General features: G+C 37.1%; 1 protein-coding gene across 1 annotated transcript in view; it reads right to left on the bottom strand.

Moving 5' to 3' along the window:
* The window catches only part of ARL8B (ADP ribosylation factor like GTPase 8B), a 49,944-nt gene that overhangs the window by 11,365 nt on the left and 23,624 nt on the right, over positions 1–14,955 (bottom strand). The window contains exons 2-4 of the mRNA XM_047832658.1: positions 2,561–2,641; positions 1,569–1,642; positions 1,070–1,163 (exon numbers count right to left, since the gene is read on the bottom strand). Coding sequence (XP_047688614.1) covers positions 1,070–1,163; positions 1,569–1,642; positions 2,561–2,641 — 249 coding nt within the window. The remainder of the gene's footprint in view (positions 1–1,069; positions 1,164–1,568; positions 1,643–2,560; positions 2,642–14,955) is intronic.

Raw genomic sequence — 14,955 nt, 5'->3', positions numbered from 1 at the left:
CCATGAACCTCATTATGTTCTGAGAATTCACAGAGATAATACACCTCAAGTCCTTGACATTCATTGTCATGAGGCTAAATCCTGGTCCTTTTCCAGCATTCTTGGCTCAACAAAAGGCACCACCCTCCACACAAATGCACGAACCAGAAAACTAGGAAATTATTCTTTACATTTTCTCTTCTAACCCATTATCAAGTCTGAGGACAGTGTTCCTAAATATCCCTAATACCTGTTTCCTTCTCACCATCTTGTCTACTACCACCCTAATTCATGGTACTATAATTTGCAGTACAACTTCAACAGCTTCCTAAAACTGTCCTCCTTATAGTCCTTCTGGACCCTTGAATCTACTCTCAAACTGAAATAAGTGACTTAAATAATAAATCTGATCATTTCAAATGTTACATCAGCCTCCCACACAGTCCAGTCCAGCCCAGCCCAGCCTAGCCCAGCCTCCTCTAGTGTCCTAGCTGCCTCATAGCTCACCACCCTCTCACTCTGCTGTGTGTTCTAGAGAGACTGGCCTCCTCTCAGTGCCTTGCTTCCTCCTTCCAAAGGCGCTCTCTTTGTCTACAACTCCCTTCTCCTCCAATCGTCCCAACCAACCCTCATATGCCTCCATATCCCTCACGATTCAGCTCAAGCATCACTTCCTTGGGGAATCCTTCTTTCTTCCCTCAAACTAGATCAAATCTCTCCTCTAACTTACAACTTTCATGGCCCCTTGTACCTCTCCTTTGCAGCACTTATCAGAGCTGTACTATTCAAATGATTTCATCGCATCCACCTTTCCTACTAAACCACAAGCTCCATGATGGCAGGGAGCATGATTCTATTCACTTCTGTTCATTACTGTATCCCCAGGACTGAGCACTGCTCCTACTGCATATAGTTTAAGAAATGAATAAATAGCACAGTGCCCAGTATATGACTCATATTCAATAAATATAAGCCTTTTAAGCCTTTAAAACAGAAGACATTTTACTGGTTTTGAACATAACATAATCAAAGAATTATACTTCTAATAATATATTATAATCATATAATATACCAAAAACTCCATACTTACTGGAATTCCTTGTAACTGTGGTTTATCTAGAAGATTATGTAGCTCATTTCGAGAGGCTTCTATCTTTTCACGATCTGCAGCATCTATCATGTAACTTAAAAAAAAAAAAGCAGTTTCAATATGTCTTCTCCAAATTCTCTGATGATCACAATTAGGAATAAAGGTTTTTAATTTTAAGATTTACACTACTGAAACTGTTAATCAAAATAAAGGCCTACATAAAGAGAAGCTCAGTACCCAAAAATACTTTTAAATAGACTATTCTTAGGTGCTAAAACATGGCAGTAAAACATTTCTATCCCTCAGCTCTTAACTGCATAAACAAAAGACATAAATAAAACTCTCATTTATGATTCATTTTTTCAAGTTTCATATTAATGGAATTACACTAAGAAAATATCTGAGGAAGTTATTGTGTGAAATAAAAATTGAGCCTTTGAGTATTAAAAACAACTTTTCTTCCTGGAAACCTAAATTGACGTTTGTAAAAAGTGCTTACACAATGGCATTGACTCCTCTGCAGTACCGTTCCCACATGCTCCGGAATCGGGGTTGTCCTCCTATGTCCCAAATCTTTAAACCAAGAAAGACAATTCTTAAGAAAGATATTTCAAGTAATACACGGAAGGAAAAAATTACAAGAGGCAGAGAAAGATTAGGCAGGTGTGCTTATTTCCACAACGTTAGAGCCAAACTACTCCTGAAAAACTTGAGCTAATAAAACAAGCTCTTCATCTAGAAGTTCTTGGGGCCATTCTAAACTTTATGTTCAAGGGTGCCTGGGTGGCTCCGTCAGTTAAGTGTCCGACCGTTGATTCCAGCTCAGGTCATGATCTTACAGTTCGTGGGATTGAGCCCCACATCAGACTCCATGCTGACAGCACAAAGCCTGCTCAGGATTCTCCCTCTCTCTCTCGGCCCCTCCCCCTGCTCATGCAACCTCACGCTCTCTCTCTCAAAATAAATAAACATTTTGTAAAAAAAAATTATGTTTATAGTTTTATAAACTTTCCAATTTTATAGTTTTAATTTTAGGGCTTAGTAACAAAGAAAGAGAAAACTAGGTTACCACATATATACCACAAATATAATACTAAATTACCAATATTATAAATAATAAATTATCTTTCAATATAAAATACTACCCATGAAATAATGTAACACTACATCCCAAACATGGGATTTTTATTTTTCTTTACATCCCAAACTAGGGATCTCAAACATGGGGTTTTTATTTCCTAGAAACATTTAGACCCTAAACATTATTCTGCCAAACCATATGTTTAATTTTTTTTTATGGCACTTAACCATTTCAACTTACACATTTTGATCTATTAGAAAAAGAAAAAAACAAAACAGTTGATTTACATTCTTTCGAAACTTACCCATTCATGAGTTAAGAAGTACAAATAAGCATGTAAAAAACAAAGAAACAAAGATTTCTAGCTATGTATGCTAACAATTTAAGTCAAGTATGGCAAGATAACATACCTTTATTGTGACGTTACCTTTAGTTACCTTCCTCATGTTGAAGCCCACTGTGGGTATCATATCTTCACTGAATTGACCTGACTGAATGAAAAGAAAACATCTCAAGTTAGATTAATCAATATTTATTAAGATTCATAACATGGTATAAGCTTCAGGCATCAACAATGCTTCTGTAACCATTTTAGTATTTAACTAATTTTTTAGGGGTGGTAATAATGTCTTAAGAAAACACGCTTTAGGGGCACCTGGGTGGCTCAGTCAGTTAAGCCTCCGACTTCGGCTCAGGTCACGATCTCGCAGTCTGTGAGTTTGAGCCCTGCATCGGGCTCTGTGCTGACAGCTCACAGCTTGGAACCTGCTCCAAATTCTATGTCTTCTTCTCGGTCTGCCCCTCCCCTGCTCACGTTTTCCCTCTCTCTCTCTCTCTCTCTCTCTCTCTCTCTCTCTCTCTCTCTCTGTCTCTCTCTCTCAAAAATAAACATACATTACAAAATTTAAAAAAATACTTAAAAAAAAAAAAAACATGCTTTATACCCCTAATTCTTGAAGAGATATATTTTGTTCATACAAACACATTTCTCCCATTTAAAAAAAGATATTTTGGGAGCACCTTGATGGCTAAGTCAGGTAAGCATCCAACTCTTGATTTTGGCTCAAGTTGTGAGTTCACAGTTCATGGGATCGAGCCCCAAGTTGAGCTCTGCACTGACAGAACGGAGCCTGCTTAAGATTCTCTCTCTCTCTCTCTCTCTCAAAAATAAATAAATATTTAAAAAATAATAAAAATTTTTTACGTATATCCTTAAATTTAAAAAAGAATTATTATACAACTATGAAGAAACATTTATTAACTTCCCCACCTGTACGTAAATGTTAACACACAAAGTGGGAAATCAGAAGTAAAACTTCAAAGTTTTCCATTTTTAGCATTTAAATTATTTTGACAATAACTATTACAATTCATGGCTGAATAGCTTTTCCAGGTCTGTCTTGTAACAAGGCTTATAAAATATTTTGCCATTTCTTTTAAAGAGATGATTTTATTTATTTATTTATTTATTTATTTATTTATTTATTTATTTATTTATTTCATTTAGTTATTTTTTGAGAGAGACAGAGAGAGAGAGAGGACATGAGCAGGGAAGTGGGGCAGAGGGAGAAAGAGAATCTTAAGCAGGCCCCACACTCAGCACAGAGCCCAATGTGGGGCTCAATCCCATAACCCTGGAATCATGACCTGAGCCGAAATCAAGAGTTGGATGCTCAACCAACTGAGGCACCCAGGCATCCCAAATTATTTTGTCACTTTACAGGTTTTCCTTTTATGTAATCAATTCTGTTCTCTTTTTGGTTTATGACCTTCTTGTCATAAAACTGAAGTATCTTCTATTAGTATTTGAATGACTTATTCTTTTTTTTTAATTTTATAACTCTTTTTTTTCTAAATATACATACAAAGAAGTACACAAATCGTAAGTATGAAGACCAATAAATAATCACAATGAACAACTGGATTAAAGACAATTACCCACATCAAAAAAACATAACATTTCCAGAACCTCAAAGTCTTTATCTTGCCCCATCTGAATCACTATTTCCTACTCTTCACCCAAAAGTTAATCCTGTTCTGACTCCTAACACTACAGAGTAGTTTTTACTGTTCCAGGACTTCATATTAATAAACTCTTACGACATAATATTTTGTATTTCTTTCAACATTATTTATGCTGCCTGCAGTTTGTTCATTCTCATTGCTGTAGAGTATTCCACTATAGTAATAGACAACAATTTATCCATACATTCTGCTACTGAATGACTTTTTTACATTTAAAATGTTCACCCATCTGGAATTTGATTATACAGTGCAAAACTCCTTTTTTCAATCATCTCACTCCTCATTTAAAAATGCATGGATTCCTGGGGTGCCTCGGTGGCTCAGTAGGTTAAGGGTCCAACTCTTGGGGCGCCTGGGTGACTCAGTCAGTTAAGCATCTGACTTCGGCCCAGGTCATGACCTCGCAGTTCATGAGTTCAAGCCGTGCATCAGGCTCTGTGCTGACAGCTTAGAGGCTGGAACCTGCTTCAGATTCTGTGTCTCCCTCTCTCTCTTCTCCTCCCTCACTCATGCTCTGTCTCTGTCTCAAAAATAAATAAACATTAAAACTTTTTTTTTTTTTTTTTTTAAAGAGTCCAACTCTTGATCTCAGTTCAGGTCTTGATCTCAGGGTTGTGAATTCAAGCCCTGCACTGGGCTCCACGCTGGGCACAAAGCCTACTTAAAAAAAAAAAAAAAAAAAATCCACCCATTCTTAACTAATTTGAAGTGATTTGCCAAATGCCATACAGAGACAGTTCTATTTCTGAGTCCTCAATTCTTTTCCATTAGTCTGTTTGTGCAATGTATCACACTACACAGAAGATCAAGAATTTGGAATGGTTCACTGCTCACATTCCAAATAAACTTTAGAAATTCATATTTCAGTTAAAATACTGAATGGAATTATATTAACTGTATCTATTCTAAGGATTGCTCTGTATCAATTCACAATATTTAACTATCAAATCTCTCCATCTCCAGGCACATGGTTTGTCCACTCAAACATTCAAATCTTTTAAATCCTCAGGAAAGTATCATAATTCTCCTACCAGCTCTTTCACGCTTCTTGTCGTATTCTTTACCTTGACTGCAATTACTAAGTACATCAAATGAGTCACAGTTAATACTAATTTTATCTATTTATATATTTTATTTACCCAATATTAATTTCTCAGTTGACCTGACTCTTACTTTTTAGGTAAACAGCCCAGGATTATGAAATCTCTCAAGACAGGAATGGTTAAACAAATAGGACTATTTTCAAGGTCCTAACACTGGCCAATTGTTTGTTGTGACCTTATGCTAGCCACACATGATTCTAAAACAGTCTACAAGCCCCAAACACAATGAATTCCAATTTTATAAATTAATATCCTCTACATAACTCCAAAGTTATACCTCACTCCCCCATCCCGTTCAGTGGAATTTAGGCTGATTTCAGAAAAAAAAGATGTTGAGGCACTTGGGTGGCTCAGTCGGTTAAGCATCTTCTGCTCAGGGCATGATCCCACAGTGTGTGAGTTCGAGCCCCACATCAACTCTGTGCTGACAGCTCAGAGCCTGAAGCCTGCTTCAGATTCTGTGTCTCCCTCTCTCTCTGCTCCTCCCTTGCTCGCACGCTCTCTCTCTCTCTCTCTCTCTCAAAAATAAACTTTAAAAAATTTTTAACTAAATGATAATTTAAAAAATGAAAGAAAAAATGTTAACCACAATCACTACTTTCATTTATATTAGACATAATTCTCAGAAGTTTCACATATGACTAATATGAGAAAGTCAAGTCATGACATCAAAACTACATACAAAACTAGTCTTGATGCAAAAACAAAAATATAAACTGATTTAAAAAGGAACAAAGGCAACACCAAAGGCACTATCCATGATAGCAACAATAAGCTGGACTTCATTAAAATTAAAATCTGTCCTGTGAACAAGAGTTAGAATTAGAGTTAGTAAACAGGCACAGAGCAGGAAAAAATATTTGTAACAGATACTTCCAATAAAGGACTGTTATCTAAAATATACAAAGAACTTTTAAAACCTCAACAATATGAAAAGAAACAATCCAATTAAAAATGAGCCACATGGGGCACGTGGGTGTATGAACATCCCACTCTTGATTTCAGCCATGATCTCAGCCCCACGTCAGGCTCTGTGCTGATACTGCAGAACCTGCTTGGGATTCTCTTTCCTTTCTTCTCTCTGCACCACCCCCCCAATAAATAAATAAACATTAAAAAATATTTAAAAAATGAGCCACTGACCCTAACAGATACATCACCAAAGAAGATACAAAGATGGCATATAAGCATACATAAGCATACATAAGCATACAAAAAGATGCTGCAATCATACGTCATCAGCGAAATGCAAACTGAAACAATGAGATACCACTATACGCTTATCAATGAGTGGCCAAAATCTGTACACTGACAACACCAAATGCTGCTAAGGATGTGAAGCAACAGGAACTCTCATTCATTACTGGTAGGAATGCAAAATGGTACAGCCATGGTGGAAGCAAGAAGGAATGCAAAATGGTACAGCCACGGTGGGTAGTTTCTTACAAAACCAAATATACTCTCAATATACTCTCCAATCCAGCAATCATTCTCCTTCGTATTTATCCAAAGAAGTTTAAAACTGAAGTCCACACAAAAATCTGCACATTAATGCGTACAGCATCTTTACGCATAACTGCTAAAAACTGGAGGCAACCAAGATGTCCTCCAGTTAAGTATATAAATAGACTGTGGCATATCCAAGAAATGGAGTATTATTCAAAACTAAAAATAAACAAGCTACCAAGCCACAAAAAGACATGGAGGAATATTAAAAACATATCTAAATGAAAGACTCTATCTGGGAGGACTGCGTACTCTATATGATTCCAACAAAATGACTAAAAATATGACTCCAAAAATATTCTGAAAAAGGCACAACTATGGAAACAGTAAGAAGATCAGTGGTTAACAGGAGTTGGGGGTGGGGAAGAAATGAATAGGCAGAGCACAGAGAGAGGATTTTCAGGCAGTAAAAATACTCTGCATGATACCATAATGATGGATACATGTCATTACACATTTGTCCAAATCTACAGAATGTACAACGCAAAGAGTGAAAAATAATGTAAAGCTACGACCTTGGGTGATCATGATGTGCCAGTGTAAATGCATCAATTGTAACAAATGTACCACTCTGGTGTGGGATGTTGATAACAGGTAAAGCTGTAAGTGTAGGGGCAAGAGGTATACAGGAAATCTCTATACCGTCCCCTCCTCAATTATGTTGTAAACCTAAAACTGCTCTTAAAAAATATTACCCAAAAATCTGTTTTAATGGGCAAAGAACGTGAAAAGACATTTCTCCAAAGGAAATACACAAATAGCTAATAAGGACAGAAAAGATGCTCAACATCACTAATTATTAGGGAAATACAAATCAAAACCATGAAGATACCACCCCAAACCTATTAAGATGGCTATTATCAAAAAACAAAACAACAAACTACAGTGAGCATATGGAGCTATGTCCTGGTGCACTGTTGCAGGAACATAACATGGTACAACTACTATGAAAACCAGTATAATAATTCCTGAAAATTTTTGAAATAGAATTACCACATGATCCAGGAATTCCACTTCTGGTTATATACCAAAAAGCACTGAAAGTAGGGACTCAAAATTGTATCTGTATACCCACGTTCACAGCAGTATTATCCATAAGAGCCAAAAGATGGAAGAAAGCCAAGTGCCACTGGTAAATGAATGAATAAACAAAATGTGGTCTATTCCTACAATGTAGTGTTACTCTGCCTTAAAAACCTTATTCCTGTTAAAACACAGATGACATTGAAGATATTATACTGTGAAATAAGCTAGATACAAAAAGACAAATATTATATGACTCTACTTAGGAACCTAGAATAGTTAAATTTGCAAAGACAGAAAGTAGAATGGTGTTTGCCAAAGGCTAGGGAGAAGGAGGAAATAGAGTTATTGCTTAGTGGGTATGGAATTTCAGCTTGGAAAGATTAAAAAAAAAAAGTTCTATAGATGGATGCTGGTGACGGTTACACAACAAGGTGAATGCACTTAATACCTACTGAGCTAACTGTACACTTAAGAAGGGTTACGATGGTAAATTTTCTGTTTTGAGTATTTTACCACAACTTTAAAACTCATTGCTGTTAAGAAGAGGCAATTACCAGTATCATTTTATAGAACAGGAAATAAATCCCAAGGTCACATAGCAATAGTGGGTGATTCTGTTTTTCTTAAAGATTTCCACTGTAATTTTATGTATTGTAATAACCTTTAATTAATGTCTGAAGTGAGATCTATGTGAGATAATGCCTCATTTGTTTGGTATCATTAGGAAAAAGATGTGCTATATAATGAAGCAGCCAAAAATGGTAGCTAAACTTTTTAAATACCAAAACTTTTAAACTAGCTTGCATAGAAAGCTTTCTAAGATGCACACATAGTTGGCTAACTTCTCACATACAATATATGGAACATGATTTAATGTGTTCTTGGTATTTGAAGGTCACTTTCCAAATGTAAAACAAGACAACTAAGTTAGATAACCTGTAAGGGCCCTTCTGGCAATAAAATTTAATGATTATGAACATCAATTACAGCACCCACTCAAAGATAAAATGATGGAGGGGGGTGGTCTGCAGTATACTGGGGTGGTGCCCCTAAACTTTCTTGGATGTTTCTTCAGCTCTTTCCTCACCAATACTTCTCAATGGTGGCAGAAGCTAACAATAACTTTTTTCTAATTCAGTTGCTAACCTGCAACGGCTGCAAATTAGGTCATCAAGTCTTTTGAATTTTTTAATTTTTTTAAAAATGTTTATTTTTGAGGGCAAGAGACAGAGCTCGAGTTGGGAAGGAGCAGAGAGAGAAAAACAGCATCTGAAGTAAGCAAGCTCTAAGCTCTGAGCTGTCAGCACAGAGTCCGATGCAGGGCTCAAACCCACGAACCATGACATCATGACCTGAGCTGAAATTGGACACTTAACGAACTGAGCCACCCAGGCGCCCCAAGTCTTTTGAGTTTTTGGTTTTATTTTTTAAATTTACATCCAAGTTAGTTAGCATAGAGTGCAACAATGATTTCAGGAGTGGATTCCTTAATGCCCCTTACCCATTTAGCCCATCCCCCCTCCCACAACCCCCTCCAGTAACCCTCTGTTTGTTCTCCATATTTAGGAGTCTTTTATATGTTGTCCCGTTTTAATATTATTTTTGCTTCCCTTCCCTTAAGTTCATCTGTTTTGTATCTTAAAGTCCTCGTATGAGTGAAGTCTTATGATATCTGTCTTTCTCTGACTAATTTCCCTTAGCATGATACCCTCTAGTTCCATCTATGTAGCTGCAAATGGCAAGATTCGTTGTTTTTGATTGCTGAGTTAATACTCCATTGTATGTACATGTGTATACACACACACACACACACACACACACACACACACACCACATCTTCTTTATCCACTCATCCATCAATGGACATTTGGGCTCTTTCCATACTTTGGCTATCGTCGAGAGCGCTGCTATCAACACTGGGGTGCACGTGTCCCTTCCAAACAGCACACCTGTATCCCTTGGATAAATACCTAGTCGTGCAATTGCTGGGTCATAGGGTAGTTCTATTTTTAACGTTTTGAGGAACCTCCATACTGTTTTTCCAGAGTGGCTGGACCAGTGTGCATTCCCACCAGCAGTGCAAAAGAAATTCTCTGCATCCTCGCCAACATCTGTTGTTGCCTGACTTGTTAATGTTAGCCATTCTGATAGGTGTAAGGTGGTACCTCATTGAGGTTTTGATTTGTATTTCCCTGATGATGAGTGATGTTGAGCACTTTTTCATGTGTGTGTTGGCCATCTGGATGTCTTCTTGAGAGAAGTGTCCCCCATTTCTTCACTGGATTGTTTTTTGGGTGTTGAGTTGAATAAGTTCTTTATAGATTTTGGATACTAACCCTTTATCTGATATGGCACTTGTAAATATCTCCTCCTTTTCCAGCGGTTGCCTTTTAGTTTTGCTGACTGTTTCCTTTGCTGTGCAGAAGCTTTTTTATTTTGATGAGGTCCCAATAGTTCATCTTTGCTTTTGTTTCCCTTGCCTCTGGAGACCTGTTGAGGAAGAAGCTGCTGCAGCTGAGCTCAATGAGGATTTTGCCTACTTTCTCCTCAAAGATTTTGATGGCTTCCTGTCTTACATTGAGGTCTTTCATCCAATGTGAGTTTATTTTTGTGTATGGTGTAAAAAAGAGGTCCAGGTTCATTCTTCTGTATGTCGCTGTCCAGTTTTCCCAGCACCACTTGCTGAAGAGACTGTCTTTATTCCATTGAATATTCTTTTCTCCTTTGTCAAAGATTAGTTGGCCATACATTTGTGGGTCCATTTCTGGGTTCTCTATTCTGTTCAATTCATCTCAGTGTCTGTTTTTGTGCCAGTACCATACTGTCTTGATGATTACAGCTTTGTAATACGCTTGAAGTCCAAAGTCTTTTAAGTTTTTAATCCCAAATGTCTTGAACACAGAAATATGTTTAATAAATGTTTAAATAAGTAATAAATAATAACTGTGATGCATGGATTTTGTGGTATAACTACTTTATACACTTGGAAGCATTTTCTACTTCTTTCCAAGTGTCAAATCTTACTCCTCACTTTTCAAAGCTTGTGCTTAATGACTAAACTACTCAGCAACTGTTTTCTAGATAACTGGGAATACTTATTTCTATGCCACTAAAATGAGACTGGCAATTTAGGAAGCAAATCAATGCTTAAAAAATATACTACTTAGCAGTGTATCATTCTATTTACTTAAATTTAACACTTAAATAACACCAAGAACTGTTCTTAGCACTTAATAAGTAGGATACAAGTAGCACTCACTGATTCTGTGATGATGGATGCAACTGTTGTCATCCATAAGCCAAAGTCTCAAGGCAATATTCCTGGAATTTGGTTGGACAAAATAGATTGAGGCAAAATAAAATAGTAAAAAGAAGACTATCCTCTAAGCCAGGGAATCTTATTACCAGTTATGCTACTTACTAACCACATGCAAGTCATTTTACCTTTGGAATGAAGCTATCTTATCTAGAAGAAGAGGGAACTGCAAGAGTAGGTCCAAATTCAGTTCTACCTCTAATGTTTATGATGTTGTGTTTTATTCACAAGCTTCTTAAAATACAGTTAAGCAACAAGCTTGAGTCCCACGTAGGGTGGAGAGATTACTTAAATAAATAAAACTTTCAAAATAAAATAAAAATAGGGGCACTTGGGTGGCTTAGTCAGTTAAGCACCCGACTTCGGCTCAGGTCATGATCTCGCAGTCTGTGAGTTCGAGCCCTGTGTTGGGCTCTGTCCGGGCTGACAGCTCAGAGCCTGGAGCCTGCTTCAGATTCTGTGTCTCCATCTCTCTCTCTGCCCCTTCCTTGCCCACACTCTGTCTCGATCTCTCTCTCTCTCTCTGTCAAAAAATAAACATTAAAAAAATTAAAATAAAAATAAAAGCCTATTTCACACATGATCCAATCATCAACAGCATACAAAGACAATGACTGTGTGTTGTACTGACTCACAAACACCTATACTGTTCACCTTTCCTCTATTGTCCTATAAACCCACAAAGCTACTTTGCCTGTGTTTTTACTCATTTATTTACTCACTCATTCAAACAGAAGGAAGGAAAAGAAACTAGGAAACCTAAAAAATACCACACAATGAATATAGACTATTTAAAACAAAGGAGACAGTATGAGGTGACTGGGTATCTAGAAAGGCCTCTCTGAAACAGTGACATTTAAACATCTAAAGATCATTTTAAATCGGCAGCTTCTGCAGATAACCTAACTACTGTGCTACTTGAATATCAGTAAGGAAATCTAAATTCCGGTCCCAGCTATATCACTTTAGATTATATATAGATACATACAACTTTGAACAACCCTTTTACTCAGAATGCAAAGGTTCTACCTCTCTCCTTACTGCCACTTAAGTACCTATAGCTAGTTCACTTCTTCATTACTTCAAGTGTTTACCACTCCCAACCTTTTGCTTTTCTTCTTTCCTGAGTTCCCAAAGCTACTGTAGATAGGAGTTCCCGCTCGCAAAGAGCAGGCCTTTAATAACAAGTGCATTCCTTTCATCTGAGGCAAAAAGACCCACTCCAACCCATAAGATACAATATTTAACTCTTAACTGCTGTCCTCGTCCTTACAAACCACTCAAGCATTGCCTGCCAGCAGAGACACTCTTGACATACTTCTCAGCTGAAGACTACTCCTGAATCTAAGGGTCTAGGAAAGCAAGTCTCTGGGTTTTAGTGTTAAAATTGCCAGTGTACTTTTGTTTTGTTATTAATGTTGTTAAATTATGTTAATTTGGCAAGCAATCAGGTTTGCCTTGTGGGGACTGGAGGTGGCTAGCTTACTTTTCAAGTGAACTGTTGGTAGGTTTTACATAGTAGGATACATAGAACACCCCAAAGAGGAGAAAAATGGATTTTAAAATAGCTCTTTTTGGGTGGTAACATTAAAACTCAGCGAAAGACAAGGGCGCCTGGGTGGCGCAGTCGGTTAAGCGTCCGACTTCAGCCAGGTCACGATCTCGCGGTCCGTGAGTTCGAGCCCCGAGTCGGGCTCTGGGCTGATGGCTCAGAGCCTGGAGCCTGTTTCCGATTCTGTGTCTCCCTCTCTCTCTGCCCCTCCCCCGTTCATGCTCTGTCTCTCTCTGTCCCAAAAATAAATAAACGTTGAAAAAAAAATTAAAAAAAAAAACTCACCGAAAGACATTGTTTTCTTTGACATTAGGCTACGAAAACTAAATTTAACAGATGAAAATTCTCCAAATAAGAACTTTTTTTTTTAATTTTTTTTTCAACGTTTTTTATTTATTTTTGGGACAGAGAGAGACAGAGCATGAACGGGGGAGGGGCAGAGAGAGAGGGAGACACAGAATCGGAAACAGGCTCCAGGCTCTGAGCCATCAGCCCAGAGCCCGACTCGGGGCTCGAACTCACGGACCGCGAGATCGTGACCTGGCTGAAGTCGGACGCTTAACCGACTGCGCCACCCAGGCGCCCCATCAAATAAGAACTTTTTAAAAGCATAATGGCATAGGGAACTCTGTTACTACTAATTAAATGCCTGTCATTCCAATTCAACTCATTTTGAACAACTAATTAATCCTTACTGCCTGCTAATACCAGTAGAGCTACTCTGCAGCAATCTCCTTTATAAAGATAACTCTTGAGGATTAAAATGTTCTCAAACCCACAATTTCAATTAGGAGCCTGAAAACTCTCATCTCTGCTAACCTCCATTCTTGAAGAAAATTCATTTCAAAAGGTCTGTAATGATTATTTCCTACATTCACTACACCTTTCATTAAAAGTACTTTAATAAAGGTTTTATAAATCTATATCCAAAGAACTACTGAAGAAAAACTCAACTTGCTTGTCTGTAAAACGATTTGCTAATGAACATCCCTAGTCAAACCCTCAAAGACCATATACCACGGTTTATTTTCACTCAGATACTCAGAAATTATCACGACACAGTAATAATGTGAAAATGGACCCCAAAAGAAATCAGTGCTGGAGACCTTTAGCAAATATAGTTTCTGCTAACTTGTCAAGTCACTAATATGTCTGGATTTATTTCCCACAAACATCAAGGGTCCACCATAAATCTTTAATAACACCTGTGTCTTTATATAAAAAGACTACTAATCTTCACATGGGCTAAAGCAGGTTCTAAAGTCAAAAGCATGAGTAGGGAAAATTAGCATACAGTCACGTTTTCAGGCCTTGATATATTCTACTTGTTGGTCTCTAGACGTTTCAACTTTTTTTTATTTTTACTTTTCTAACTTAAATACTTTTCATAAAGAAAGTGATTTTCTATATTTAAAAGTTTCTTTCCCTCTTTCTGGGAAAAAAATGGGTATTTAAGAAATAGAATGAGAAGAAGACCTCTATTTTCTGCTGCATGTGCCCTTCTGTGTGTCCATGTATAGCTATTCAAAAAGAAATTACAAAAAGTTTCCTTCAAATCTCAAAATAGGTTTCTATTACTAAATCAAAAGGAGGATTCCTAGAACTACCCAAATGCTATAAATCAGTAAGTTATATATGTAACAGAAGTCCTCTAGTCATAAGGAAAACTGCTTTATGGAAAGGGTGCATCATACATAACAAAGTTTTAACCTGCAAATAAACTGTATAGTGAATTTCATACTTTTTAAAACAAGTAACAAGCCTCGTCTTCATCAAAATCTATTAAAGTAAGCCAGAATCAGGAGAAAAATAAAAATTTTAATGTAATTAATAAAGCCCATCTTAAGAAAGTTAAATAGCTGACAATCATTTCAGTAAAGTTTAAAGAATCCCAGTGGGTGTGGAGTTACTAGAAGAGATCCTGTTCATTTTCTCAGGTAATTTACAACACAGTGAAATAGAGATAGTATTAGTCTGGTGGTTATGATGGAGACGCTGGAGACAGTTATACTGACTGGGTTATAACTCTGGTCTTACCACTTGCCTAGTTATATGTCCTCCCTGCATGTTCCTTAACTTTGCAATGCCTCACTTTCCCCAAATGTAAAGTGGAGGTAATAGTCTCTATCTCATAGAATTGTCTAAAAATCAAATCAATTTTAAAAAATTAAATTAATTAAAACACATACAGAATTTACAACAATGCCTGCCTCAGAAACAGCTATGGAAAAGGTTTTAACATTTGGTAGCATCATCATTACACAGAGTCCACTAAAT

This window comes from Prionailurus viverrinus, chromosome A2, assembly GCF_022837055.1.
Source record: "Prionailurus viverrinus isolate Anna chromosome A2, UM_Priviv_1.0, whole genome shotgun sequence".
NCBI lineage: Eukaryota > Metazoa > Chordata > Mammalia > Carnivora > Felidae > Prionailurus > Prionailurus viverrinus.
The sequence above is the reverse complement of the archived record's forward strand: the minus strand, read 5'-3'. Positions and strand labels throughout refer to the sequence as shown.